The sequence below is a fragment of the Macaca fascicularis genome, chromosome 19 (assembly GCF_037993035.2).
Source record: "Macaca fascicularis isolate 582-1 chromosome 19, T2T-MFA8v1.1".
Taxonomy (NCBI): domain Eukaryota; kingdom Metazoa; phylum Chordata; class Mammalia; order Primates; family Cercopithecidae; genus Macaca; species Macaca fascicularis.
This window is the reverse complement of record NC_088393.1, coordinates 65940040-65967933: the sequence shown is the minus strand read 5'-3', so window position 1 is coordinate 65967933 and position 27894 is coordinate 65940040. Positions and strand designations below refer to the sequence as shown.

Genomic DNA, 27894 nt, shown 5'->3' with positions numbered 1-27894 from the left:
GAGCCACCATGCCCGGCCTTGTAATTTTAATCTGTAGCCTTTCAATGTACTAAACTGTAACTGTGAATATAAGAGCTTTTCAGAGTTCTATGAGTCCTTCTGGTCAACCTGTGAATGGTCTCAAGGACCCGCACACAGTGAACGCCAGGCTTACTTAATAAGAAACAGGCCTTCAGGAATTTTGAGAAAGGTGGGCCATTTCTTCACAGCAGTCGTCCTCAACTGGGGGCAGTTTTGCCTTCAGGGAACATTTGGCCACGTTTGAAGACAGTTTCGGGAGTTTGGTGGGAGTGGAGTGGGGAGGAGGTGCAGAAGGGGACAGCTACTGGCTGCAGAGGATAGGAAGGTGTAAAACATTCTACAGCTCACGGGGCAGCCCTAGAGGATGATCTGGCCCCAAATGCTGACTGTGCTGAGCTGAGAAACTGCTTTACAGGGAGGAAGAACCTTGTAGGCAAGGCTGTGTCAGGCACAGGACTCTTCAGCCTGAGGCCAACCTCACACACCAGCAGATGGGAAGAAAACCTGCAGCGTAGAGCGCCCAGCCCTGTTTAGTTTCACCACCTTCTCTTCCTGAACACGAAGAAAAACTCAGAGGCCAGTCAGTCAGGACACAGTAACAGCAAATGCTGAACACTCTGCCTCCCCTGCACAAGGAGAAGAAACTCACCCTGACACCACCAAACCTGCGTCCTGTGTCCCCTCCCTGTTCTCCCTGTCCCTTTGCATGCTGATCAGGGCTTTGCAATTTTTTTTTTTTTTGAGACGGAGTCTTGCTCTGTCACCCAGGCTGGAGTGCAGTGGCCGGATCTCAGCTCACTGCAAGCTCCGCCTCCCGGGTTCACGCCATTCTCCTGCCTCAGCCTCCCGAGTAGCTGGGACTACAGGCGCCTGCCACCTCGCCCGGCTAAGTTTTTTTTGTATTTTTAGTAGAGACGGGGTTTCACTGTGTTAGCCAGGATGGTCTCGATCTCCTGACCTCGTGATCCGCCCATCTCGGCCTCCCAAAGTGCTGGGATTACAGGCTTGAGCCACCTCGCCCGGCAATTTTTTTTTTTTTTAACCGTGACTGTAGTGAGTTGAATGATGGCCACATCCTAATCCCTACAACCTGTGAATACGTGACCCTACATGGAAAGAAGAGACCCACATTGAAGATCTTTAGATAGGGAGACTGTTGGGGGTAAGCCTGGTGTCACCACAATGATCGCTACACTGAGGGAGGTGGGAGGACCAGAGACAGAGGAGAAGTGACAACAATGGGAGGCTCCTGAGCCAGAAACCCACACCCCCTCTGTACTGAGCACATCGCAGACCCTCAGAGTTTAATGTTTGAGTATTTACGACTTTTCCAAATTTCACCCTCACATCAGCCCTATAATGGCCACTCTTGCTTTCACACATGCCTGCCTTTCTGCATGTGTATGTTTAGGTTAAATATTCAAAAGCAGAATTGCCAGGCAGCTCCCAGAATGCTGCACACAGGTACACATGCAAAGGGAAGAACTGCTCCTTGAGCTATCCTAACGCAATAAGAGAGGAAAAGCAGCAGTGTCACCATCAACAATGATGAACTCTGGGCTCGCTCCAAGTTCCAGGCTCCAGGCCAGGGATGTAAGTGGGACCCAGACCCAGCAAGGGCACAACCCCAGCCTGTGTGGCCTTTTCCCAGGTAGCAGGGAGGCCACATGAGCAAACAGGCAAGAATAATGAAGTGCAGTCAGCATTGGATTAAGGAAAGACTATAGTGCTATGGCCACAGGATGAGGTTAAGGGAGGGGAGGCACTCCAATGCACAGGCAGAGGCTGAGGCAGACTGGAAACCTCACCCCAGAGATTGGGAAGACCCTGGCACATCCCATGACCTGAGCATAGAGAAAGGCAAGGGCCACAGCTAGAGAAAGTCCCATACAAGTTTAGAATTCTATCTCAGAGAGAGAGAAGGCATTGCTGGGCTTATGTAGATGTTGGCAGGCTGGAGAATATCCACTGCGGGGAGTAAAGGTGCAATAAGGAGAAGTGGCTATCACCAAAGGCCTGGACTCAAGGGACAGCAAAATGGAGAGAAGTGGGCAGATTCATTCTCTACATTGGAAGTATAATCAGTTATGCAATAGAATTGGGAGCGAAGGCTCAATAATGACATCTCTTTTTCTAGATTCAAGAACTTGGGAAAGTTTCCATCTTTTCCCAGAGTGAACAAGGAGGGGGAGGAATCAAGACATGTTAAGGCTGGACACAATTTCCAAGTGGGAATGTTACACAGGCAGTTACGTTTGCCAGCCTGAAGCCCAGAGAAGAAATTGGGTCACCACAATAAAGATATTTAAGTCCACGAGACTCAGCAGCACTTAAACTAAACAGGAACAATCGAGTTACAGAGAGGGAACAGGACCCAGGACCAAGGGAACTCAATGATTTACAGATCTAATAAAGGAGGGGCCTTGTGTACAAAGAAGAAAATCTGGGCCTTTTAATTTTCTATGGGCTGAATATATTACAGACAGAAGTGTGTAGATAAATCTATAAATTATCTACTTTGACACCATACTTAAAATAATTTATTATACTCTATTTTGTCTGCCTGATCAAATTCTAAGATAAGTGTTTTAGTTTCTCATATAGTCCTTCTCATATTTCCTTTAAGTACACAATTTTTGTTTTATATCTATGCTATGGTGTCTGGCCCATAAACATTCAAGATTAATGTATCGGCCGGGCGCGGTGGCTCAAGCCTGTAATCCCAGCACTTTGGGAGGCTGAGACGGGCGGGTCACAAGGTCAGGAGATCGAGACCACAGTGAAACCCCGTCTCTACTAAAAATACAAAAAATTAGCCGGGCGCAGTGGCGGGCGCCTGTAGTCCTAGCTACTCAGGAGGCTGAGGCAGGAGAATGGTGTGAACCCAGGAGGCGGAGCTTGCAGTGAGCCAAGGTCACGCCACTGCACTCCAGCCTGGGCAACAGCGTGAGACTCCGTCTCAAAAAAAAAAAAAAAAAAGATTAATGTATCTTCTTCCTATAGCCTTTTATCACTAAAGAGATGATAAGGCCAGGCCTTAATCCTGTAATCATGCCTGTAATCCCAGGACTTTTGGAGGCTGATGTGGTTTGGTTGTGTCCCCACCTAAATCTTTTTATATTGTAGCTCCCATAATTCCCACGTGTCATGTTATAGGAGGGACCCAGGTAACTGAGTCATGGGGGCAGGTCTTTTCCTTGCTGTTCTTGTGACAGTCTCACAAGATCTGATGCTTCTATAAAGAAGAGTTCCCCTGCACACACCCTCTTGCCTGCTGCCACGTAAGGTGTGACTTTGCTTCTCCTTTGCCTTCTGCCATGATTGTGAGACCTCCCCAGCTATGTGAAACTGTGAGTCAATTAAACCTCTTTCCTTTATAAATTACCCAGTCTTGGGTATGTCTTTTTTTTTTTTTTTTTTTTGAGATGGAGTCTCGCTCTGTTGCTCAGGCTGGAGTGCAGTGATGCGATCTCAACTCACATCAAGCCTGCAAGCTCTGCCTCCTGGGTTCACGCCATTCTCCCGCCTCAGCCTCCCAAGTAGCTGGGACTACAGGTGCCTGCCACCACGCCCGGCTAATTTTTTGTATTTTTTTTTTTAATAGAGACAGGGTTTCACCATGTTAGCCAGGATGGTCTCAATCTCCTGACCTTGTGATCCACCCACCTCTGCCTCCCAAAGTGCTGGGATTACAGGCATGAGCCACCACGCCTGGCCCGGGTATGTCTTTATTAGCAGCATGAGAACAGACTATTACAGAGGTCAAAGCAGGAAGACTGCTTGAGCCTAGGAGTTGGAGACTAGCTTGGACAACAAAGTGAGACCGAATCTCTACAAAAAAATAAAAAACTTAGCTGGGTGTAGTGGCATACACTTGTAGTCCCAACTACTGAGAAGGTTGAGGTGGGAGGCTCACTTGAGCCGGGAGCTCAAGGCTGCAGTGAGCTGTGATAGTATCACTGCAGTCAAGCCTGGGTGACAGAGTGAGACCCTGTTTCAAAAAAAAAAAAAAAAAAGAAAAAAAAGATAAAAGTGTCCTAATGCTGTTGAACTAAAGGTCTACCTTATCTGATATTATCTTGCCACCCATTTCCTTATTTGTTTTCACTGATGGATCTATTCTCATCCTACCACCTATTTGTCAAAGCCTGGATCATCTGACTCTTCTAAGTAGCACGTATCTTTAACTTTTTATTTTCAATTCAAAGTGTCTACTAAAACAAGAGTTCTACCTATCACGTTTACTGTGAAAACTAGTCGTATTTCTGCCATTACATATTATGTTTTCTATTACTTTTCAAGTTCAAGACCAGCCTGGACAACATGGTGAAACCCTGTCTATACTAAAACAATAAAAAAATTAGCTGGGTGTGGTGGCGCACATCTGTGGTCCCAGTAACTTGGGAGGCTGAGGCACAAGAATCGCTTGAACCCATGAGGCGGAGGCTGCAGCGAGCTGAGGTCATGCCACGATTCCAGCCTGGGTGACAGAGCGAGATCCTGTCTCTAAAAAAAAAACAAAAAAAAAAAAACCAGGACTATTTTTTCAACTTGACAAAATATTTAAGCTTCTTTAATGAAAATAACGATCTATGAGAAAAAGAGGTGACAGTCACAAACAGTTCACAATAAAATAAACTGCACGGCTGAAAAATACAAAAAGCTGCTCTGTATTAAAGACATATAATCCCAGCACTTTGTGAGGCCAAGGCAGGAGGCTCTCTTGAGGTCAGAAGTTCGAGACAAGTCTGGGCAACATGTGAGACTCCGTCTATAAAAAAAAAATAATAATGAAGACATGAATCAAAACATGCTGGGGCCTATGATCTCAGCCTCCTTCCCTAGAAAATGCCCCAGGCCTTCCTACCTTTCAGAATCCACTGACCACTCAGGCTGTACTTCCTACATGACAGGCACTGTACCCTGTTCTCTGCCTGAATTCATGCATTTGATCTTCCTTGTAACCCCACAAAGACAATTATCAGTATTTACCCTGTTTTCTGAAAGAGGAAACCAAGGCAGAAAGAACTTGAGTAAAACTTAACTGAGGCCTTGTGGCTGGGGAGTGAGAAGTGGGGAGCTCCACAGCTCATGACCCTAAGCACACTACCACTCAGGCTCCCAGCCTCCCCATCTGGTATACCCCGGCCCAGCCCAGCCCAGCCCAATGCCCCTGTTCTTTTTCTTAGCATCCTTGGCTTGAGGTCCATCTCTTGGCCTCTCTGACCTGTTTGTTCTGTGTAATCTGCCCATGCCCTTGACTGCCCTCTCTGCCCAACCCTGCTAGTTTCTGAGTCCTGGGTGGTATAGGAGTTCAGGAACACCAGTATCTGCTCAGTCACCATCCCCTTACAGCTGCAAGCTCATGCTCTCACTCCCTACTTCAGCCCCCTTCCACCACTGTCCTCTCTTTGCAGACAAATCAGCCTTTTAATTCACTCCAAGGGATGACTCTGGACTCTTTCAACTTCTTGGCACACAAACTCCTGCAAGCCTGCACTCATTAGTAGCTCCCTTCAAATTCTGAGGTCAGATGTCTTCTCTCTGGTCAAGATGAATCCATAGCCCAGTGCCCCACCCCCATGACGCTTCTCCTCTCAGCTGAGGCCTGAACAGAGTGACCAACACTTTGTTTTCCCCTCCTTATCTTGCCCATTCCTGCTCTGCTCTCTCATTCCTGAACACACACACAAACACAAATGTAGACCACACCCAAGAGGTCTGCCCAATATCCTGTGTGATACTATCCTGTCCTGATGCTCCTGGCCTTCCCTGGGGAATCTCTCACTGCCTGTGTCCATCTCTGCTCTCTAACCCTGTCCTTCCTTGTCTGGAGGCATCCAAGGGCAAGGGCTGAGAACACTCACTTTGCAACCTGCTTTCAAAGTACTGCCTCCATTACCTGCTGCTGTAGGACTCTGAACGGGCCTCTTTAACCTCTCCAGGCCTCAGTTTCCTCATCTGTAGACATCTGGAAAGACAGCAAGCCCTGCCTTGTGAGGATGCTGAAAGAACTGAGTTGCATTTACAGAGCTTAACATTGTGCTGACCTGCAAAAGGGGCACAACAGATGTATTCATAGTGATTATACTTGGACATAAAATTCTCCTTCTTTCCTCATACTAGACCTGTGTGGGGGCTGAACTGGCAGAAGTCCCTCCGGCTGCAGGGCTAGGGAAGGAGTTGCTTTCTCTTTCCTTTTCCAGTTTTCTCCTTCCCTGCTTGTGGGGTGATGTTTCCAATCTGCTCCAGGTTACATGTCCAGCCCAAACGTCCTGGACTTCCTGCCGCTGCCATTCCCTCCTCCACATTCAGTCATGTCACCCACATGCTCCTCAACTCCCATGCAGAGACTGACCAGGAATTCCACAACTTGCCTGCACTGTGACTTCTATCCTGGCTCCACGCTGGAAACAGAAACACAGTCTTCCTCCACTCCTTCCTGTCTTTTGGCATCCCTCCTTAAACGGAGTCATTTCCACAATCAGATGTTTCCCTACTCCCTTAGACTCTGAAATCCAACCCCATGCCTTCCTCATTAGCACTGTCTTGTATGGTCCCCATCAAATATCACCCAACACAAATGCAACCCCGATCCCTCACTTACAGGCGTTACATACACATCCCATCCTGTTCACCTCTGTAGTCTCTCATTGGGGTGCACCAGCAGCGCTTAACCACTGCAGGCCCCCAACACCCCAGTTACCCCTGCCCTGCCAGGACTGGCCTTAATCTTCTCTTCACTTGAAAAATACACACGTTCTCTTCAAGGTTCAAGCTTCACGTACCATTGGAAGAAAATGTGTCCACGTCTGGAGCTGGGATGACCTCTGGGGTCCAATAGGCGCCACCTGGTGCCGCTGTACCAGGAGGCTCTTGGCTGCCACCTGTGGATAAGCCGCAGAAGAAGCGCTAAGGGAGGCAAAAGGAGCCGGGAGAGGCCCACTGGGTCGGCAGCCCCAGAGCTCCATACTACGGCCTGAATCTCCAGCCCCTGCAGCCCTCGACCCAGGCCCCTTCTGTCGGGAGGGCCCACCCAGTCCTACCCCCTGCCCGGACCTGCGAGGGGGCCCGGCCTTATCAGTTCCCTCCCAGCTCTGTAGCAAGAGAGCCTCCCAACAAGCTCAGACCCAGCCGGGCGCTGCGGCAGGGGAAATCTGATTGGAATGGCCTTCCCTGTCCCTGAGGCCGGAGAGATCCCGATCCCATCAGGCCCCTGCCCTTGCCCGGCCTCGCCGCATGAGGGACTCCCGCAGGCCCTGCTCGTTTCTCCGGCACGCCCAGGTCACTTGGGGCGGCTCTGGCCTGGTCCTGCGCTCCGGCCGCACCTGGCTAACAGTGAAACCTCCGCGCCAACCTTGAGGGGGCCAGACTCACCTGCACGCACCGGGCAATGGCGCTGCTTCCGGTGGCCGGCGGACGTGCCTGCGCTCCGCGCAACGAACAACTCCCAGAATTCCGCGCCGCGGCCGTTGCTCCCGCAGGTGTATTCATTGCCGGCGGGAGCTTGCGGTCCCGCGGCGGCGAGACGAGCTTTTTCCTGTGTTCGCGACTAGCACTGTGGCTTAGGGAGTTGCTTCCCGCGGCTCTGCTCCTTGGCGCGCCTGTGCCCTCCACCTTGAACGGGCCACGCTGGTTCTCATCCAGCAACCGAAGCCGAGACTGTGGAGGCGGCGCCCGGCGTCCAGGGCGGGACTAGCGCCTGATGGGACTCGGCGCTGTCATCTCCTCAGGGGCCTTCCCTTCGCCTTGGCCTGCTGGGGTGAGAGACGAAGACTGCGCCATGAGAACGGTCCGAGGCCGTTAACCGGGAGCCCAGGGGCAAGGGAGCCCGCCACCGTCTGCGCCTGTGGCAGGGACTCGGGGACAGCCTGGGCGTGGGGTCGCGTCCTAGTGACAGAACAAGCCCCGGGTGTGCCCACTGGGAGCATTCCGTGTGGAAGCTGGAAGCGCGCTAACTGGAGGCGGCGATTCGTCCTAGGTGATTGCTCAGTCGAGCCTATTTGGCTTTCTGTGGTAGCTCCTAAGTGGGACAGGGAAAAAAAACAGGGAGGCTGGCAGTTAGTGACCAAGTTCTGTTTCGTACCTATTGCTGCAGAAGTTGTGGGTCAGAGTTCTGTTATTATAAATGGTCTCATGTTCAGTCTCAGTGCGTTGTGGGCCTCAGTGTCTGAGACCCACCACCTGCTGTCCTGGCTCTTCAATGAGGGAGACCACAGGAAACTTTCCTACGAATGCCAGATAGGCGGGAACCACTGTGGCTCAGGCATCCTCAGCTCCTGGACTGTGTTTTTGTGTCTGGGGTGCATCTGTGACTAACCTTCCTTGGCTTGACTGTCTTGTGCCTGACCTTGTCAATAGCTTTACCCAACAGTCGTTACCTTTTTACTTGCTTATTTTCATACCTGGCTAGCACGACCCCGCAATTTTTAGATTCTTCCGGGAAATCTAGAATCTGACTCCCTAAGGGGGGATCTTGATGGATTCTAAGCTAATCGGAATGGACTCAAGCCTCTTGCTGTGTGAATTAGGCAAGGGTATTCTGGCCAAGGAGAAATAAGGCTGCTAGGGGTTTCCTGGGAAGGTTCCCTCAGTCTTTTTTTTGTGTGTGAGACGGAGTCTCCCTCTGTCCCCCAGGCTGGAGTGCAGTGGTGCGATCTCAGCTCACTGCAGGCTCCGCTTTCCGGGTTCACACCTTTCTCCTGCCTCAGCCTCCTGAGTAGCTGGGACTACAGGCGCCCGCCACCACGCCCGGTTAATTTTTTGTATTTTTAGTAGAGAGGGGGTTTCATCCCGTTAGCCAGGATGATCTCGATCTCCTGACCTTGTGATCCGCTGAGGCAGGAGAATGGCATGAACCTGGGAGGCGGAGCTTGCAGTGAGCTGAGATCACACCACTGCATTCCAGCCCAGGCTACAAAGGGAGACTCTGTCTCAAAAAAAAAAAAAGAAAGAAAGAAAGAAAATTTCAAACATACAAAAGTAGAGAGAATAGTGTAATGAAACCCCATGTTTCACCCATGCATCAATCACCCTCAACTAGTTTCATTGACTGTCAGCATTCTGCCTTTTACTCTATCCCTACCTGCTCCCAGTTCCCAGGGTTATTTTGAAGCAAATCCTAGACACATCATTTCATCCATAAATACTTAAGAATTTAAGAATGTATGTCTAGGGCCAGGCGCTGTGGCTCACACCTGTAATCCCAACACTTTGGGAGGCTGGGGCGGGTGGGTCACGAGGTCAGGAGATCAAGATCATCCTGTCTAACAGAAACCCTGTCTCCATTAAAAATACAAAAATTAGCCGGGCGTGGTGGCGGGCATCTGTAGTCCCAGCTACTCGGGAGGCTAAGGGAGGAGAATGGTGTGAACCTGGGAGGTGGAGCTTGCAGTGAGCCAAGACACTCCAGCCTGGGTGACAGAGCGAGACTCTGTCTCAAAAAAAAAAAAAAAAAAAAAAAGAATATCTCTAAAAGACAATGCTTTTTTCTAGAGTGGGCAAATCCAAAGACACAAAGTGTTGTCAGGGCCTAGGGAAGATTGAGGAGAAATTCCAGTCAATGGGAATTTGAGAAACTGGCTTCTTTCTGGGGTAATGAAAATGTTCTAAAATTTATTGTAGTGATGGTTGTAAAACTGTGAGTATATTAAACCATGTACATTTTAAGTGGGTGAATGGTATGTGAATTACATCTCAAGCTGTTTAAAAATCAACACCAAGACCTATTAGAAAAAAAAAGATATAATGGGAAAAAAGAATGACTTTTTTTTTTTTTTTTTAGACAAAGTCTCACTGTGTTGCCCAGGCTGGAGTGCAGTTGCCAGGCACGATCTTGGCTCACTTCAACCTCTGCCTCCCGGGTTCAGGCAATTCTTCTGCCTCAGCCTCCTGAGTAGCTGGGATTACAGGCACGCACCACCATGCTTGGTTAATTTTTGTATTTTTAGTAGAGACGGGATTTCGCCATATTGGTCAGGCTGGTCTTGAACTCCTGACCTTGTGATCCGCCCACCTTGGCCTCCCAAAGTGCTGGGATTACAGGCATGAGCCACCACACCCGGCAAAAGAATGATTTTTTAAAATAACTACACAATCATTAATTCACCTATAATGTTAGGAATAGTTTCTTAATATTATAAAATATTCAGTGTTTAAGTTACCCCATTTGTGTCTTTTTTTATATTTTACTTATTCAAATTAGGATATGAACAAAGTTCATACCTTGCCATTTGGTTAATATGTACTGACGTCTCATGTGGATGTCTTCCACATGTGATTTTTCATTTTATTTCCATTTATTTGTGTTTTGTTTTGTTTTGTTTTGTTTTGTTTTGAGACGGAGTCTTGCCCTATCACCCAGGCTGGAGTGCAATGGCGCAATCTCGGTTCACTGCAACCTCCGCCTCCCTGGTCAAGCGATTCCCCTACCCCAGCCTCCCAAGTAGCTGGGATTACAGGCTTGGGCCACTGCACCCAGCCTCAGGAGGCTGGAGCAGGAGAATCGCTTGACCAGGGAGGCGGAGGTTGCAGTGAGCCAAGATCGCACCTGGACTCCAGTCTGGGTGATAGGGTGAGACTCCATCTCAAAACAAAAGTATGAACTTTGTTCATATCCTAATTCAAATAAGTAAAATATAAAAAAGACACAAATGGGGTAATTTAAACACTGAATATGGATTCAGCCATATGTGGATTTTTAACATATTGAATGTGTTTTAATTCATTTCAGTGAATAACTTAATTCTCCACTTGACCCAACCTTGGTCAAGAGGAGCTCCTTCAAGCTTGCTCCTATGTCCTTGTGACATGACCCCAGTACTCTTTGATAGCTTCTTTGCTTTCTGGTATGGGCATTCTGCAAATGTCCTGCTTCAGCCCTGGAATCTGTTATTTCCCTGAGGAGCCTGGTTCTTTTTAGTGGGAAATGTGTTTCAGAGACCACAATCTGCGTACTAGAATGACTCATTATTACTAGCGTAGCCATTATAGACTTCTTCAATGTAAAATTACTTTTTAAGAAAAAATGTATTTTGGATTTATCCTGATATTTCTAATGAGATTTAGGATTACAGTGATTTAATTTTTTTTTCTTTTTTTTTGAGACGGAGTTTCACTCTTGTTGCCCAGGCTGGAGTGCAATGGTGCGATCTCGGCTCACTGCAACCTCTGCCTCCCAGGTTCAAGCGATTCCCCTGCCTCAGCCTCCTAAGTAACTAGGACTACAAGCCCGCGTCACCACGCCCAGCTAATTTTTTGTATTTTAGTAGAGTTGGAGTTTCACCATTTTGGCCAGGATGGTCTCAATCTCCTGACCTCATTATCCTCCTGCCTTGGCCTCCCAAAGTGTCTGGATTACAGGTGTGAGCCACCACGCAGGGCTGCAAACATACTTTAATATGGCAAAACAATCACATACATCATGCATTTTTCACTTTGTAGCATGTTTATGTCTTGCAGAATCTGCCGTGGTCTCACGTGGAAAAATGTTTAATAAGAACTTCAATATTACATTTCTGTCTACTGTTTCCATGTCTGTATCAATAATGCAGTCGTTTGAGGAACAACTTTCTCCACATCAGTGTTTATATTATTCATTTTTAGGCTTGGTGCTTAAGCTTAGTGATTGCCTTTTGTAGGATTGTGTCGTAAGAGCAAAGAATGACCATATATTGTTACATTAAAAATGTTACCTTTGGCCGGGCACGGTGGCTTAGGCCTGTAATTCCAGCAATTTGAGAGGCTGAGGCAGGTGAATCACCTGAGGTCAGGAGTTCAAGACCAGCCTGGCCAACATGGCAAAACCCCGTCTCTACTAAAAATACAAAAACTAGCCAGGTGTGGTGGCGGGCACCTGTAATCCCAGCTACTCAGGAGGCTGAAACAGGAGAATGGCTTGAGCTTAGGAGGTGGAGGTTGCAGTGAGCTGAGATGGTGCCACTGCACTCCTCCAGCCTGCCTCTGTCTCAAAAAAAAAAAAAAAAAAAAAAAAAGTTACTTTTACCTTGATGTCCAAATAAAGGGGAAGAAAATTTTTTTTTTTTTTTTTTTGAGACGGAGTCTCGCGCTGTCACCCAGGCTGGAGTGCAGTGGCCGGATCTCAGCTCACTGCAAGCTCCGCCTCCCGGGTTCACGCCATTCTCCTGCCTCAGCCTCCCGAGTAGCTGGGACTACAGGCGTCCGCCACCTCGCCTGGCTAGTTTTTTGTATTTTTATTTTTAGTAGAGACGGGGTTTCACCATGTTAACCAGGATGGTCTCGATCTCCTGACCTCGTGATCCGCCCGTCTCGGCCTCCCAAAGTGCTGGGATTACAGGCTTGAGCCACCGCGCCCGGCCCACATTGACTACATTTATAGGCTTCTCTCCAGAATGAGTTCTTTGCTGTTCAGTAAGGTGAGAATTCTTGCCGCAGGATTTTCCACACTGGTGACATTCATGAGGTTTCTCTCTAGTGTGAAATCTCTGATGCCAAATAAGTAATCAGCTACAGCTGATTTGTCACACTCAGGACACTCCCAGTTTCTCTGCGGTATGATTTATCTGATGAGCAACAAGTGAGAACTGTAATTGAAGCATTTCCAACACTGATTACAGTCATGAAGCTTCTCTCCAGTATGAGTTATTTTATGTGCAACAAACCCAGAGCTGTATAGAAAGATTTGCTACCTTGACTACATTCATAAGGCTTCTCTCCATTACACTTTCCTTGATGCAAATTAAAATCAAGGATGTCACTGAAAGATTTCTCACATTGATTACAATGGAATTGTTTTTCTTCAGTGTGAGTTTTCTATTGCCCAATTAGATAAGATCTCCTGCTGAAAGCTCTCTGATATTCCTGATGTTCCCAGAGTCTCCAGTATGAGTTATGCAATGTCTAACAAGGTGGGAGCACCAGGCTGAAAAACTTTCCACATTGATTACATTAATAAATTTTCTATCTAATAAGTTGTGATGTGCAAGTAGGTGACAGTTCCATCAAAACGATTTACCATGTTGAATACATCCATGGGGTTTCTGTCCAGGAGGAGTCCTCCCCCTTTGAGAAAGACAAGAGCTGTAAAAGAAGTTTTTCTCACATTTATTATAATCATATGAATTATTTTATCTTTTTTTTTTTTTTTGAGGCGGCGGAGTCCCGCTGTGTCGCCCAGCCTGCAGTGCAGTGGCACGATCACAGCTCACTGCAAGCTCTGCCTCCAGGGTTCATGCCATTCTCCCACCTCAGCCTCCAGAGTAGATGGGAAAACAGACGCCTGCCACCACGCCTGGCTAATTTTGTTTTTTGGGTTTTTTTTGGTTTTTTTTTGACGCGGAGTCTTGCTCTGTGCCCCAGGCTGGAGTGCAGTGGCGCGATCTCGGCTCACTGCAAGCTCCGCTCCCCCGGGTTCACGCCATTCTCCTGCCTCAGCCTCCCGAGTAGCTGGGACTACAGGCGCCCGCCACCTCGCCCGGCTAATTTTCTTGTATTTTTAGTAGAGACGGGGTTTCACCGTGTTAGCCAGGATGGTCTCGATCTCCTGACCTCATGATCCGCCCGTCTCGGCCTCCCAAAGTGCTGGGATTACAGGCTTGAGCCACCGCGCCCGGCCAATTTTGTTTTTGTATTTTTAGTAGAGACGGAGTTTCACCCTGTTAGCCAGGATAGTCTTAATCTCCTGACCTCGTGATCCACCCACCTCAGCCTCCCAAAGTGCTTAGATTACAGGCGTGAGCCACCGAGCCCGGCCAAATTATTTTATCTTTTAAGACTCTCTGGTATACAGTTAGGGATATACTGGGGGTTGTTTTTTGTTTTTCATTTTGGCCAATAGATCTAGTGTTGTTAAAGTTGTCTGTATTTACTATAGTTATAAAATTTTCCTCCTGTATGACTTTTCTTGTGAATATTAAAGGGTAAAACATGGCAGAAATAAAGATTATTGTTGGCATGCTTCTACAGTTTATCTTTTGTTTGCTTTCTTATTAGTTGATTAAGGTGAAACTCTGACAGAAAGTTGGTGCACACTCATTTCTGCACAATTTTTCACTTCCATACTTTTTTTTTTTTTTTTTTTGAGACGGAGTCTCATTCTGTTGCCCAGGCTGGAGTGCAGTGGTGTGATCTCAGCTCACTGCAACCTCTGCCTCCCAGGTTCAAGCGATTCTCATGCCGCAGCCTCCTGAGTAGCTGGGATTACGGGCGTGTGCTACCACGCCCAGCTAATTTTTGTACTTTTAGTAGAGACAGGGTTTCACTATGTTGATCAGGCTGGTCTCGAACCTCTGACCTCGTGATCCGCCCGCCTCGGCCTCCCAAAGTGCTGGGATTACAGGCATGAGTCACCGTGCCTGGCCATAATTTTTCTAATGATTATTGAAATAAACTTTTCAAACTTTTATTCTGTGAGCCAGGTTTATGGAAATATAATATGATTATCTGGAGTGGAAAAAAGTTGGAACTCAGGAAATAACAGAAACTTCAAACAGAAGATGACATAGACTCCCATCCTGAAATCAAATCTATGTTTTGATTTTTGAATGATTCTATTTCATTTTTGCCCAAGTGCATGCTCACTTTTACATGTCTAGAAAAACTTCATACATTGTGGCTGAGCTCGGTGGCTCACGCCTGTAATCCCAGCATTTTGGGAGGCTGAAGTGGCCAGATCGCAAGGTCAGGAGTTCAAGACCAGCCTGACCAACGTAGTAAAACCCTGTCTCTACTAAAAATAAAAGAATTAGCCAGGCATGGTGGTGGATGCCTGTAATCCCAGCTACTCGGGAGGCTGAGGCAGGAGAATTACTTGAATCCGAGAGGCAGAGGTTGCAGTGAGCCAAGATCATGCCATTGCACTCCAGCCTGGGCGACGGGACAAGACTGTCTCAAAAAGAAAGAAAAAAGAAAAACTTCATACATTGAACCTTACATTCATATTTTCTCTTAACTAATTATAGCAGACATAGCTTTCAATTTGCTACAGCCTACTTCTTCCCCCCTCATTTGCACCTCTTCCAGTGTAAAATCCTAGCATTCACCTCCCACACCCTTCTCTATCTCCAAACACTCATAAACAATACTGTAGTAAACACCCCTGAACACCCAGGATTAGTGCCTTCATTTCTATAGGTCAGAGCCTCTCCAGTGGGACTGCACAAGTTGAAGGATAAGTGTATTTTTAATTCTCTTAGGTATTGCCAAATTGCTTTCCAAAGTGAGAATAATGATCCCTATTCTTTCCAGCATTGGGTATTATCCTTTGTATTTTGCCAGTATTTTGGGTAAAAGTAACATTTCATTTAATTTGTATTCCCTAGCTACTTGTGCTTTCAGGATCTTTACATATTCTTACTAGTTATTTGGGTTTTGTTTTCTGTGTTTTGTCTAATTAATATATTTTTTTCTTTTTTAGCACTTTATAGGAGCTCGTGATAGTTTATAAATGTTAATGTTGTCTGTCATTTGTGTAACAAATACTTTTCTCAGTACACAATTTATTTCCTTTTTAAAATCTGTGGTATCTATTTTAGCATACAGAAAATTCTTTTTAGGCCAGATGCAGTGGCTCATGCTTGTAATCTCAGCACTTTGGGAAGCTGAGGCAAGAGAATCACTTGAGCCGGGCGCGGTGGCTCAAGCCTGTAATCCCAGCACTTTGGGAGGCCGAGACGGGTGGATCACGAGGTCAGGAGATTGAGACCATCCTGGCTAACACGGTGAAACCCCGTCTCTACTAAAAAATACAAAAAACTAGCCGGGAGAGGTGGCAGGCACCTGTAGTCCCAGCTACTTGGGAGGCTGAGGCAGGAGAATGGCGTAAACCCGGGAGGCGGAGCTTGCAGTGAGCTGAGATCCGGCCACTGCACTCCAGCCTGGGCGACAGAGCTAGACTCCGTCTTAAAAAAAAAAAAAAAAAAAAAAAGAATCACTTGAAACCAGGAGTTCAAGACCAAACAGGCCAACACGGCAAAACCCCTCTCTACTAAAAGTACAATAATCAGCCAGGGGTGGAGGTGCATGCCTGTAATCCCAGCGACTCAGGAGGGTAAGGTACGAGAATCGCTTGAACTCAGGAAGCGGAGGTTGCAGTGAGCCGAGATTGCACCACTGCACTCCAGCCTGGGTGACAGAACAAGACTCTGTCTCGAAAAAAAAAAAAATTCTTTTTATGTAAATTATGTATGTCTACTCTTACTTTATGAATAGATATGAGTTTTTTGTCTTGCTTAAAAAAGCATTGCAAGCCATAGATTTTATGTTTATGTAGTCTTCTAAATTTTCTTTTGCACTTTTTAAAACATGCAAATCTGGCCAGGTGCGGTGGCTCAAGCCTGTAATCCCAGCACTTGAGGAAGCTGAGGCAGGTGGATCACTTGAGGCCAGGAGTTTGAGAACAGCATGGCCAACATGGTGAGACCCCGTCTCTATTAAAAATACAAAATACGGCCGGGCACGGTGGCTCACGCCTGTAATCCCAGCACTTTGGGAGGCCGAGGCGGGCGGATCACAAGGTCAGGAGATCGAGACCACGGTGAAACCCCGTCTCTACTAAAAATACAAAAAATTAGCCGGGCGCGGTTGTGGGCGCCTGTAGTCCCAGCTACTTGGGAGGCTGAGGCAGGAGAATGGCGTGAACCCGGGAGGCGGAGCTTGCAGTGAGCCGAGATTGCGCCACTGCACTCCAGCCTGGGCGACAGAGCGAGACTCCGTCTCAAAAAAAAAAAAAAAAAAAATACAGACGGGGGTCTCACCATGTTGTAAAATGCAAAAATTAGGGCATTATGTAATTAGGGCAAATTGTAAAAATACAAAAATTAGGGCATTATGGCAAGTGCCTATAATCCCAGCTACTAGTGGGGCTGAGTGGGGAGAATTGCTTGAACTTGGGAGGCAGAGGTTGCAGTGAGCTAAGATCACACCACTGCATTCTAGCCTGGGTGACAGAGCAAGACTCCATCTCAAAATATAAAAAATTTTTAAAAACACACAAATCATTAGTCTATTAGGAATTACTTTTGTTTGAGGTCTGATGCAGGCATCAGCTTACCAGGAGAGGTAGAATTCTCCCAAAATCACTTTTCAAATAAGCTATCATTTTTCTTCTACACATCCATTTGTCAATTCTTATAATAACACCACTCTGTAGCAGGGCGTGGTGGCAGACACCTGTAATCCCAACTACTCGGGACACTGAGGCAGGAGAATCGCTTGAATCCGGGAGGCGGAGGTTGCGGTGAGCCGAGATCGCGCCATTGCACTCCAGCCTGGGCGACGGAGTGAGACTCTGTGTCAAAATAATAATAATAATAATAATAATAATAATACCATTCGGTTGAGATTATAATGGCATTTTAATATCAAGCAAGGCCAGTTCTTTCACTATTATTTTGATTATAATTTTCTTGACTGTCATAAGCGTTTATTTTTCCTTTTGATCTTTTAAATCATTTTCTTTTCTTTTTTTTTTTTTTGAGACAGAGTCTCGCTATGTGGCCCAGGCTGGAGTGCAGTGGCGCCATCTGGGCTCACTGCATGCTCCACCTCCCGGATTCATGCCATTCTCCTGCCTCAGCCTCCTGAGCTGCTGGGACTACATGCGCCCACCACTGTGCCTGGCTAATTTTTTGTATTTTCAGTAGAGACAGGGTTTCACCGTGTTAGCCAGGATGGTCTCCATCTCCTGACCTCGTGACCCGCCCGCCTCCGCCTCCCAAAGTGCTGGGATTACAGGCGTGAGCCACCGCGCCCAGCCTGAAGCATTCTTGCATTCCTGAAGCAAACTGAGTTTGAATATACTGTCATCCTTTTGATAAATTGTTGAGTTTGATTTTTTTTTTTTTTTTTTTTTGAGACAGAGTCTCACTCTTGTCGCCCAGGCTGGAGTGCAGTGGCTCCGTCTGGGCTCACTGCAACCTCCACCTCCCGGGTTCAAGCAATTCTTCTGCCTCAGCTACCTGAGTAGCTGGGATTACAGGCACCCACCACCACGCCCAGCTAATTTTTGTACTTTTAATAGAGATGGGGTTTCACCATGTTGGCCAGGCTGGTCTCAAACTCTTCATCTCAGGTGATCCGTCCGCCTTGCCTCCCAGAGTGCTGGGGTTACAGGCGTGAGCCACCGTGCCTGGCCCTTTTTTTTTTTTTTTTTTTTTAGACAGAGTGTTGCTCCATCACCTAGGCTGGAGTGCAGTGGCACGATCTTGGCTCACTGCAACCCCTGCCTCCCAGGTTCAAGCAATTCTCCTGTCTCAGTCCACTGAGTAGCTGTGATTACAGGCGCCCGCCACCACACTTGGTTAATCTTTGTATTTTTAGTAGAGATGGGGTTTTGCCATGTTGGCCAGGCTTATCTCCAACTCCTGACCTCAGGTAATCCACCCGCGCCTTGGCCTACAGGCATGAGCCACTGTGTCCGACCCTATGTTTGCTCTTTCATCCCTCTGAAATTGAACTTTCTGTGTGATATTATGGAGGTCTGACTTAATTTTCTTCCCAACAACTATATACTCTCCCAGCACATTTTCTGAACATTCCCTCTTTTCTGGATAACTTGAAAATGGCTGCTTTATCATATGCCACAAATGCCATCTCTACATAGCTTTGTTGCATTGATCTGTCTCTGCTCCAGGGTCACAGTTTTAATTACTTCAGCTTAACAATACACACTTTCATTTTGGTAAGACATGCCCTACGTTGTTCTTCCTGTTCAAAATTGCCTTAACTTTTGCCATTTTCCCTTGTAGATGATGATGGTGATGATGATGATGATGATGATTTTGAGATGGAGTCTCACTCCTTGTCCAGTCTGGAGTGCAGTGGCGTGATCTCAGATCAGTGCAACCTCTGCCTCCTGTATTCAAGGGATTTTCCTGCCTCAGGATTCTGGGTAGCTGGGACTACAGGAATGCCTGGCTAATGTTTGTATATTTGGTAGAGAAGGGATTTCTCCAGGTTGCCCAGGTTGTTCTCGAACTCCTGACCTCAACGGATCCACCCACCTCCCATCTTCGATCACTGCAAGCTCCGCCTCCCGGGTTCATGCCATTCTCCTGCCTCAGCCTCCCGAGTAGCTGGGACTACAGGCGCCCGCCACCACGCCCCGCTAATTTTTTTTATTTTTAGTAGAGGCGTGGTTTCACCGTGTTAGCCAGGATGTTCTCGATTTCCTGATCTCATGATCTGCCCACCTCGGCCTCCCAGAGTTTTAGGATTACAGGTGTGAGCCACTGCGCTGGGCCTTTAACCAACTGTATTTAACTCACGTTTATTTTGGCAAATAAATAACCAAAAGGCCCCACCCCCACCCCCTTTTTTTGAGACAAGGTCTCCCTCTGCTGGTCAGGCTGGAGTGCAGAGGTGCAACCATAGCTTACTGCAGCATCCAACTCCTAGGTTCAAGCGATCCTCCCAAGTAGCTGGGACTACAGGTGTGTGCCACCATGCCCAGCTTTTTTTCTTTCTTTTTTCCCAGATATGCGGTCTTGCTATGTTGCCCAGGCTGGTCTGGAACTCCTGGACTCAAGCGATTCACCCGTCTAGGCCTCCCAAAGTGCTGTGATTACAGGCCTGACCCACAGCACCCGACCCGAATGACCCCTTTTAAATCAGTTTATAAATTTTGAATTTTAACCCATAGATTTAAAAAAATTATTCAGCAGGCCGGGTGCGGTGGCTCACGCCTGTAATCCCAGCACTTTGGGAGGCCTAGGTGGGTGGATCACGAGATCAGGAGATCAAGACCATCCCGGCTAACACGGTGAAACCCCGTCTCTACTAAAAATACAAAAAATGGCCGGGCGCGGTGGCTCAAGCCTGTAATCCCAGCACTTTGGGAGGCCGAGACGGGCGGATCACGAGGTCAGGAGATCGAGACCATCCTGGCTAACACGGTGAAACCCCGTCTCTACTAAAAAATACAAAAAACTAGCCGGGCGAGGTGGCGGGCGCCTGTAGTCCCAGCTACTCGGGAGGCTAAGGCAGGAGAATGGCGTAAACCCGGGAGGCGGAGCTTGCAGTGAGCCGAGATGGCCCCACTGCACTCCAGCCTCGGCGACAGAGCGAGACTCCTTCTCAAAAAAATAAAAAATAATAAAAATTATTAGTCAGTAAATAAGACTGAGGGTCCTGGATATGGCAAAACACAAACTGGTGTGGTAAACATCTCGATATTCCCCCTGCTGGGAGTGCCTGGAGATGTGTGGTCTCGGCAGAGCTACTCACATTTCTTTCAAGTTTCTGCTCAGGACACAGCTGGAGTCCCCCAGCACCCCTGCTATCATCACCACTACCACAGCTGAGTGATGCGCCGCCTGACCCTTCACCAAGAGTCCATGGCCAGGCCAGGCCGGGCATCTAGGATGGGAAGGTGCTGGGCCACTCCCAAGGCGGGAACCGGATGCTTCTCACCTGTGATTGACGGGCAGGCCAGCACAGCGCTTGTGCGCCTGAGCCTGATGAGGAGACCCCGGCCGGGCCTGGCGGTTGCACAGACCAACCTCCCTAGGGCCCCAAACCCCTGGGAGCCTGCGACCACCCAGCTCCAGTCTGGGCTCTAACTGTTACTGGAAAGAGAGTCCCGATCCAGACTTCAAGAGAGGGTTTCTGGCTCTTAGGCAAGAAAGAATTCAAGTCCAGTCCATAAAGTGAAAGCAAGTTTATTAGGAAAGTAAAGGAATAAAGAATGGCTACTCCATAGACAGAGCAGCCCTGAGGACTGCTGGTTGCCCATTTTTATGGCTATTTCTTGATGATATGCTAAACAACGGGTGGATAATTCACGCCTCCCCTTTTGAGATCATATAGGGTAACTTCCTGACGTTGCCATGGCATTTGTAAACTGTCATGGCGCCGGTGGAAGGGTAGCAGTAAGGACGACCAGAGGTCACTCTCATCGCTATATTGGTTTTGGTGGGTTTTGCGGCTTCTTTATTGCAAGCTGCTTTATCAGCAAGGTTTGTATGACCTGTATCTTGTACTGACCTCCTATCTCATCCTGGGACTAAGAATGCCTTAACTTACTGGGAATGTAGCCCAACCGGTCTTAGCCTTAGTTTACCAAGCCCCTGTTCAAGATGGAATTGCTCTGGTTCAAACGCACCTGACACCACCCTCCAGGTGGAAGACGGGGTCCCCAGGGGGCAGGCGGGCCTCCACAGATCCGGGGCCATTCATCTTCGCAGGGCCGCAGCCAGCCGCGGGGCGCCCTGCTCCCAGGTGTAGCCAAAATGGCCCTGAGTCTGTTTCCACCAGGCTGGGGAGGGGCGCGAAGAGGCGCAAGCCGCTGATTGGGCCAGGCACAGGCACACGCAAGAAGCAGTTTGGGGGAGGCAAGAATCTGGTTGGGCAAGACAAGGAACTAACCGGGCAGGCGAGACGCTGATTGGATGAGGCAGGTTGCTTATTTAGCAAAGCATGACTCTTACTGGGCATCGTGTGTCGCCGGTAGGTCGTCGCGGTGCGATGATTAGGTAGGTCAGTTCGGGCGGGCCGCGCGCGCGGGCTTTAGGGACTTGTGGTTTCTGGCCTCCAGCGTGAACTGGTGCGATGATTAGGTAGGTCAGTTCGGGCGGGCCGAGCGCGTGGGCTTTGGGGACTTGTCGTTTCCGGCCTCCAGCGTGAAGCGGTGCGGTGATTGGGTAGGTCAGTTCGGGCGGGCAGAGCGCGCGGGCTTTGGGGACTTGTCGTTTCCCGCCTCCAGCGTGAAGCGGTGAGGTGATTGGGTAGGTCAGTTCGGGCAGGCCGCGCCCGCGGGCTTTGGGGACTTGTCGTTTCCGGCCTCCAGCGTGAAGCGGTGCGGTGATTGGGTAGGTCAGTTCGGGCGGGCACAGCGCGCGGGCTTTGGGGACTTGTCGTTTCCCGCCTCCAGCGTGAAGCGGTGCGGTGATTGGGTAGGTCAGTTCGGGCGGGCAGAGCGCGCGGGCTTTGGGGACTTGTCGTTTCCGGCCTCCAGCATGAAGCGGTGCGGTGATTGGGTAGGTCAGTTCGGGCGGGCACAGCGCGCGGGCTTTGGGGACTTGTCGTTTCCGGCCTCCAGCGTGAAGCGGTGCGGTGATTGGGTAGGTCAGTTCGGGGGGGCCGAGCGCGCGGGCTTTGGGGACTTGTCGTTTCTGGCCTCCAGCGTGAAGCGGTGAGGTGATTGGGTAGGTCAGTTCGGGCAGGCCGCGCCCGCGGGCTTTGGGGACTTGTCGTTTCCGGCCTCCAGCGTGAAGCGGTGCGGTGATTGGGTAGGTCAGTTCGGGCGGGCCGCGCACGCGGGCTCTGGGGACTTGTCTTTCCGGCCTCCAGCGTGAAGCCGACTGTGGGCTCTGGAAAGTCGGCGGTTGTGTGCACTGGTGCTTGAAGCTTAGCGGGGCGACGCTTCGGGAGAGAGGCAGAACCAGCCTCCTAGAGCTGTGGGCTCGGCTGGGTCGCGACTCCGCCATTAACCCCCCCGCCAACAACCCCTCCGCCAACGTCCCCCTCGCTTGTCGTCCTCCCTCGGGCCCTGGTCAGCCTCCCCCGGGCCTGCAATCTTTGACGCACTTCGAGGCGGAGACCTGGCCTTGGAAAGCACCCGGGGAGCCACTCCGTAGCCTGTGCAACTAGGATGGACCCTCCTCGCTCAGACCCATGCTGGCCATGCTGAATAGCCCCGCACATTCTCACAGCAGTGACAGGGAATCGCGAGCTATGAGGGAAAGGCAAAATCATTTCGCACAGCATCAAATACCACAACCCCAAGTGTGGTTTTACACCCTAAGAAAGAAAGATCACACTATTGGAGGATAACTTTTGTGTGGTGCAAATGTCAGTGATTTTGTTTATGTTTTTGGATGCACTGTAGTCCACTGAGGCATTTTATTTGTAAGCATTACACCCCTAGAAAAAGAATCCCAGGATTTTCCCTCTTGTGTATTTTTGTCTTGATGCTTCGTGGTCCATGATGCCGGCTGAAGTCAGTACAATGAAACCAAATTGGCGGGATGAGAGCAGATTATTCTTCCGTTTTTCTAGAACTTTGAGTACATCAAATCTGGGGCTGATCATTCCACACTTGTTTAACCTGCCTGTGAGGTTCACAACAATTTCCCCAGTTCTGTGATCATCAGTGATGTCAGATTTACCAATGTAACCATGCTTCATCATCACAATTAGAAACCGGAGAATGTCTTTGGAGCACCGCCTAATAAGAATCTTTTTTTTTTTTTTTTTGTTCTGAGACGGAGTCTCGCTCTGTCGCCCAGGCTGGAGTGCAGTGGCGTGATCTCCGCTCACTGCAACTTCCGCCTCCCGGGTTCACGCCATTCTCCTGCCTCAGCCTCCCGAGTAACTGGGACTATAGGCGCCCGCCACCATGCCTGGCTAATTTTTTTTTATTTAGTAGAGACGGGGGTTCACTCTATTAGCCAGGATGGTCTTGATCACCTGACCTCGTGATCCGCCCTCCTCGGCCTCCCAAGGTGGTGGGATTACAGGCTTGAGCCACAGCGCCCGGCCCGTCATGTACCTTTCCACTGGTGTACTGGATATATGGAAGGTGGACCCTCCAGGCATTAATCCTCTTTCCGACAATCACAGACCCAGTGAGCAGCAGAGTGAGGATTTAAACCACATCTAATACTTGTGTCTAGTGTGTCAGCTCCCACACGTGCAGTCCCTCTCCCTGCCTTCCTCTTCCTGTCTTGCAAGTACAGGTGGGGATACACAGTATTTAAAGGTAAATGCTGGCATACTTGTAGACCTTCTTATCCAGAGTTGGCCACTACACTCTCCTGCCTTTCCTAACCTTGCTACTCTCCCTTCAAGAGATGGAGTTTAACCCCCTTCCCACTGAATCTGGCTGGCCTTAGTGACTGGCTTGTAAAGGATAGACTGTCCTAGGGTGACACCATGTGACCTAGGCTGGGTCAGAAAAAGCCATGCTGTTTCTGCCTAATTCTGTTGGAACCCTGGCTCTTCGGATGAGAGAACCCAACACAACTGAACTCAGCCTTAGAGCCACCTCAAGCCCAGGTGCCAGCCATGAGATGAACCTAAGTATTTTTGGTCCAGAGTTTAATGTTTTTAAATGTTACACAGAACTCAAGAGCAAAGGTGGAGCCTAGAACAAGGAATGGAGCAGGTCATATACTATGGGCTATGTGACCTAGAGAAAGAATGTGAACTGTGGGCAAATACATGCTCTAGTACTGCCAGTGTCTTTTTGCTTAAGTGATGGGCTCCTGGCCAGAGCAGTTGCCTTCCTTGTGATAGTCTCTCAGGAAAAATGGAAACACAAACCAAATGAAGCTAGGCATGGTGATGCATGCCTGTAGTCCCAGCTGCTTGAAAGGCTGAGCCAGGAGGATCCTTTGAGCCCAGGTGTTTGAGGCTACAGTAAGCTATGATTCTACCTCTGCACTCTAGCCTGGGTGACAGAGCGAGATTCTGTGTCAAAAAACCAAAAGAAACATGAATATTCCCGGGAAGCCCCACACTTGCCTGGGGTTTCCAGCCCTTTGGGTTTAAGTTTTCCTTACCTCCACCTAACCATGTCATGACAACCCCCTAAGGAATAGAAAGATCTAGTCATCCCAACTCACATAGTATCTTGTGCCCAAGGTGCTGCAGCCTTGCACAGAATCTTCTAGAACTATCTGATAATCTCCCTCCTTGTGTTTTAATGTTCCTTAAATATTAATCATTACTACAGAGATATTTAAGTAGGCAGGAAATACACAGGTTCTACACAGAAATAGATCAATAGTTTATTTATCCACACTATCTTTTAATCCTTAATTCATATACATAAATACTGTGGTACTGTGGATATAATATCAGTGCAGATTATTAATTACCTGGCTTTTTAAAAGTTATTATATAACATTTCAGATTTTATTAATCTCACTTTTAATGACTAAATGAGTGAACAAACAATATCAAGTGAATGGGAAATCTTTTTTCCAACAAATGTTAATAACTCTTCACTCATTTTATTTATTCATTATGTGCTGGGCAGTCTCCTCAGTTGTCCTTTGGTTTTGGGAATGTCCTCACTCAATGCTTCCCTTTCACATTCAGTTCTGATTCACAAGCAGGCCTGTGCACGTTATATTGTAGGGTCAAGCTGAAAAGACAAAGTTTCTTCAACTGGATTGAGATCTATGAGGTAGGCTGTTTCTTCTTTCGCTTTGTCCTATTGTGGGTTCTCTGGTGCCCGATAAGGTGTGAGCTCTGGGTGAAGGCCTTTCCACATTTGTTGCATGCATATGGGCGCTCTCCGGTGTGAGTCCTCTGATGTCTGATGAGGTGGGAGCTCTGGCGGAAGGCTTTTCCACAGTCCTGACACTTGTAGGGCTTAGCTCCAGTGTGAGTCCTCAGGTGCTGGGAGATGGCTGAGCGATCATTGAAGGTCCTCCCACACTCATGACATTCAAATGGTCTCTCTCCAGAATGAACTCTCTGATGCTGTGTAAGGGAAGAGCTCTGAACAAATCCTTTCCCACAGGCTTGACACACATAGGGCCTCTCTCCTGTATGAATTTTCTTATGCACAGAAAAGTATCTTGGGTTCCGGAATATTTTACCACATTCACTGCATCGGCAAACTTGGCTCCCCTTGTGAATTCTTATAAATGTAATCTGTTTAGCACTCCGACTGAAGGTTTTCCTGCAACCATTGCCTTCCTTGGCCTTTTGCCTTTCATAGCTCTTCTGATGAATTTTTACACGTAAATTATGTTTCATGCTTTTAACTTGTGAGTCACATTTGCGCAATTGTTTTCTAGGAGGAATTTTCTGGAGCAAAACTTGGTTTGTGTTAAGAGCACCATTGTTTACCTGGGACTCAACGCTGTCAATTTTCTGGAGCGAAACTTGGTTTATGTCAAGAGTACCACTGTTTGCCTGGGACTCATGGTTGTCAAAGTGCTTCTTCTGAGGAAGGTCTTTTTCCTTAGCAGACTCCACCTGCTTCAACACTGTTTCTTGGACTTCCTGGACTCCACCCTGCAAGGTATCTTCTAATGTAGAGGACAAGGTACAATCCCTTGAGGATTCTTGCACTTTCAGGCTGGGGGCTGGTTCTTCCTGAGGAATGTCAGAATTTGGAGCTAACTCTTTATTTTCCAATGTAGTCTCCCACCCTGAAAAAATAAACAAAAGATGTGGATACAACAGGGAGATGTGCTGGGATGGGTCTGAGAGCATGAAATGCATAATTAAGTTCAAAAGTCAGGATTTTTTTTTCCAAGTAGAGTCATGCAACCTGGAGAGAGACTGAAAAGCAATGAAGCAGCAGGGAGGGGAGTACTGACCTTGGTGAACAAGGGACAGAAAGGGTAGGGAGTATCCTCTGAGCTCTTCGAGTTCCTGTTCTCTTATACTGCCTCAGGAGATAGACAGCAAATCACTCCTTCACTGGACCTAAGGCTGCTTCTGGCCAACCAATGCCCCCACCCCTGTAAGTCTACAGTTCTACTTAACAGACCCTGGACGGAGCAAGGGCCCCTTGAGGGAATGCCCAGTGTGGAGTCCAGAGAAGGTAAACACCCCTGACTTGGGGCTCCTGTGGCCTACCAGCCCTGAGGTGGGTGAAGAGGGGGCACAGCCTTACCCACAGAGACCAGGTGCCCAAAGGTCTCCAGCATCACATCGCGGTACTCAGTCCTCTGTGTCGGACCCAGAAGCCCCCACTCTTCCCGGCTGAAGTCCACAGCCACATCCTGGAAGGTAACTGGCTCCTGTAACATCACACGTGTGTCTATGCTCAGCAAGAGTGTCAGAGGGTTGTCAATGAGGGCAGAAGAAAGGCCAGCTGGGAGGTTCTGACAGAGCTCACTGTGCTAGAGACTCTCTTGCTTTGGGGATTTGCTCAGAGACACCAACCCAGGGCCCACAAGAGTTCTACTGGGTCCAAACCAGGGTCTGGGTCTCAGGCTGGGAGGCAGAGCCCTTGCTTCATAAAGAGCTCCAAGTGCAACAAGCAAACAACTCCATCCTAACGGCTCTATCCAGCTTGCCCAGTGCTGAAATCTTCCCACTGCAGAGGGTTCTCCATCTATTAATACTGTCTTCCCACTTGGTGGAAATGACAACCAAGCCCCTGCCTTTGTCGACAGGGCTGACCTGGGGGAGGGCAGCCACCTTGGCACAGCCATGACTGGTCCTTTCTGGGGAATTGACCAGGACTTTAGGAAGAAGAGGTTCCCCCAACCCTGCTTTACCAGGATCTGAGGCATTTTGCTTACATGGGGCAGAATCTGCCTAAGAAGAAAGGGGAGTGGCCAGGCACAGTGGCTGACACCTGTAATCCCAGCACTTTGGGAGGCCGAGGCAGGTGAATCACTTGAGGTCAGGAGTTCGAGACCAGCCTGGCCAACATGGTGAAACCCCATCTCTATTAAAAATACCAAAAATTAGCCAGGTGTAGTGGTGGCTGCCTGTAATCCCAGCTACTCAGGAGGTTGAGACAGGAGAATCACTTGAATCTGGGAGGCAGAGGTTGCAGTGAGCTGAGATCGCGCCGTTGCACTCCAGCCTGGGCAACAAGAGTGAAACTCCATCTCAAAAAAAAAAAAAAAAAAAAAAAGAGGAGGAGGAGGAAGAAAAAGGAAGAAGAAGGAAGAAGAAGAAAGGGGAGAAAGCAGAGCCATGAAACAGGTTGGCCAGAGATTCTTCCCATCACCTGGGAGCACCTGGATGCAGCCTTCCTTGCCTGAAGCCTACTAGAGAAAACATGAGAGCCAATAAATTTACTTCTACGCTTGAGCCAGTATGAGCCACTTGCAGTGCAAACAGCTCTGACCAATGACACATACATACCACTACCCTAGTGGTCAGCACATCAGAACCAATCTTTTTCACCCACACCCCAGCTCTGGGTTATTCTGAAGCAAACCCCAGATACCAAAGATAAATACCTAAGTATGCATT

General features: G+C 48.4%; 2 protein-coding genes and 1 long non-coding RNA gene across 42 annotated transcripts in view; 1 reads left to right on the top strand and 2 right to left on the bottom strand.

The window, feature by feature from the left end:
• Positions 1 to 7428, bottom strand: part of ZNF544 (zinc finger protein 544) — a 36229-nt gene extending 28801 nt beyond the window's left edge. For 9 of the 21 annotated variants that reach the window (XR_012428040.1, XR_012428041.1, XR_012428039.1 and 6 more), the window contains exons 1-4: positions 7399 to 7428; positions 6810 to 6908; positions 6399 to 6482; positions 5924 to 5992 (exon numbers count right to left, since the gene is read on the bottom strand). The gene's annotated coding sequence lies outside the window, so the exon portion shown is untranslated. Of the gene's footprint in view, positions 1 to 4668; positions 4793 to 5888; positions 6072 to 6398; positions 6483 to 6809; positions 6909 to 7398 lie in introns of those variants that run through there. The other 12 variants (XR_012428042.1, XM_074024995.1, XM_074024992.1 and 9 more) reach the window with 5 other exon arrangements.
• A 45-nt stretch (positions 7429 to 7473) lies between these two features.
• LOC141409165 (uncharacterized) lies at positions 7474 to 27729 on the top strand. Its single transcript, XR_012428063.1, has 2 exons — positions 7474 to 8002; positions 25749 to 27729. It is a non-coding gene; the product is annotated as an uncharacterized lncRNA (long non-coding RNA).
• ZNF274 (zinc finger protein 274) overlaps positions 24707 to 27894 on the bottom strand; it is a 32483-nt gene continuing 29295 nt past the window's right edge. For 11 of the 20 annotated variants that reach the window (XM_005590583.5, XM_074025024.1, XM_065536011.2 and 8 more), the window contains 2 exons: positions 26576 to 26702; positions 24707 to 26105 (listed from right to left, as the gene is read on the bottom strand). In XM_005590583.5, coding sequence (XP_005590640.2) covers positions 25123 to 26105; positions 26576 to 26702 — 1110 coding nt within the window. In that variant the 3' untranslated portion in view covers positions 24707 to 25122. The remainder of the gene's footprint in view (positions 26106 to 26575; positions 26703 to 27894) is intronic. The other 9 variants (XM_065536016.2, XM_065536012.2, XM_074025017.1 and 6 more) reach the window with 1 other exon arrangement.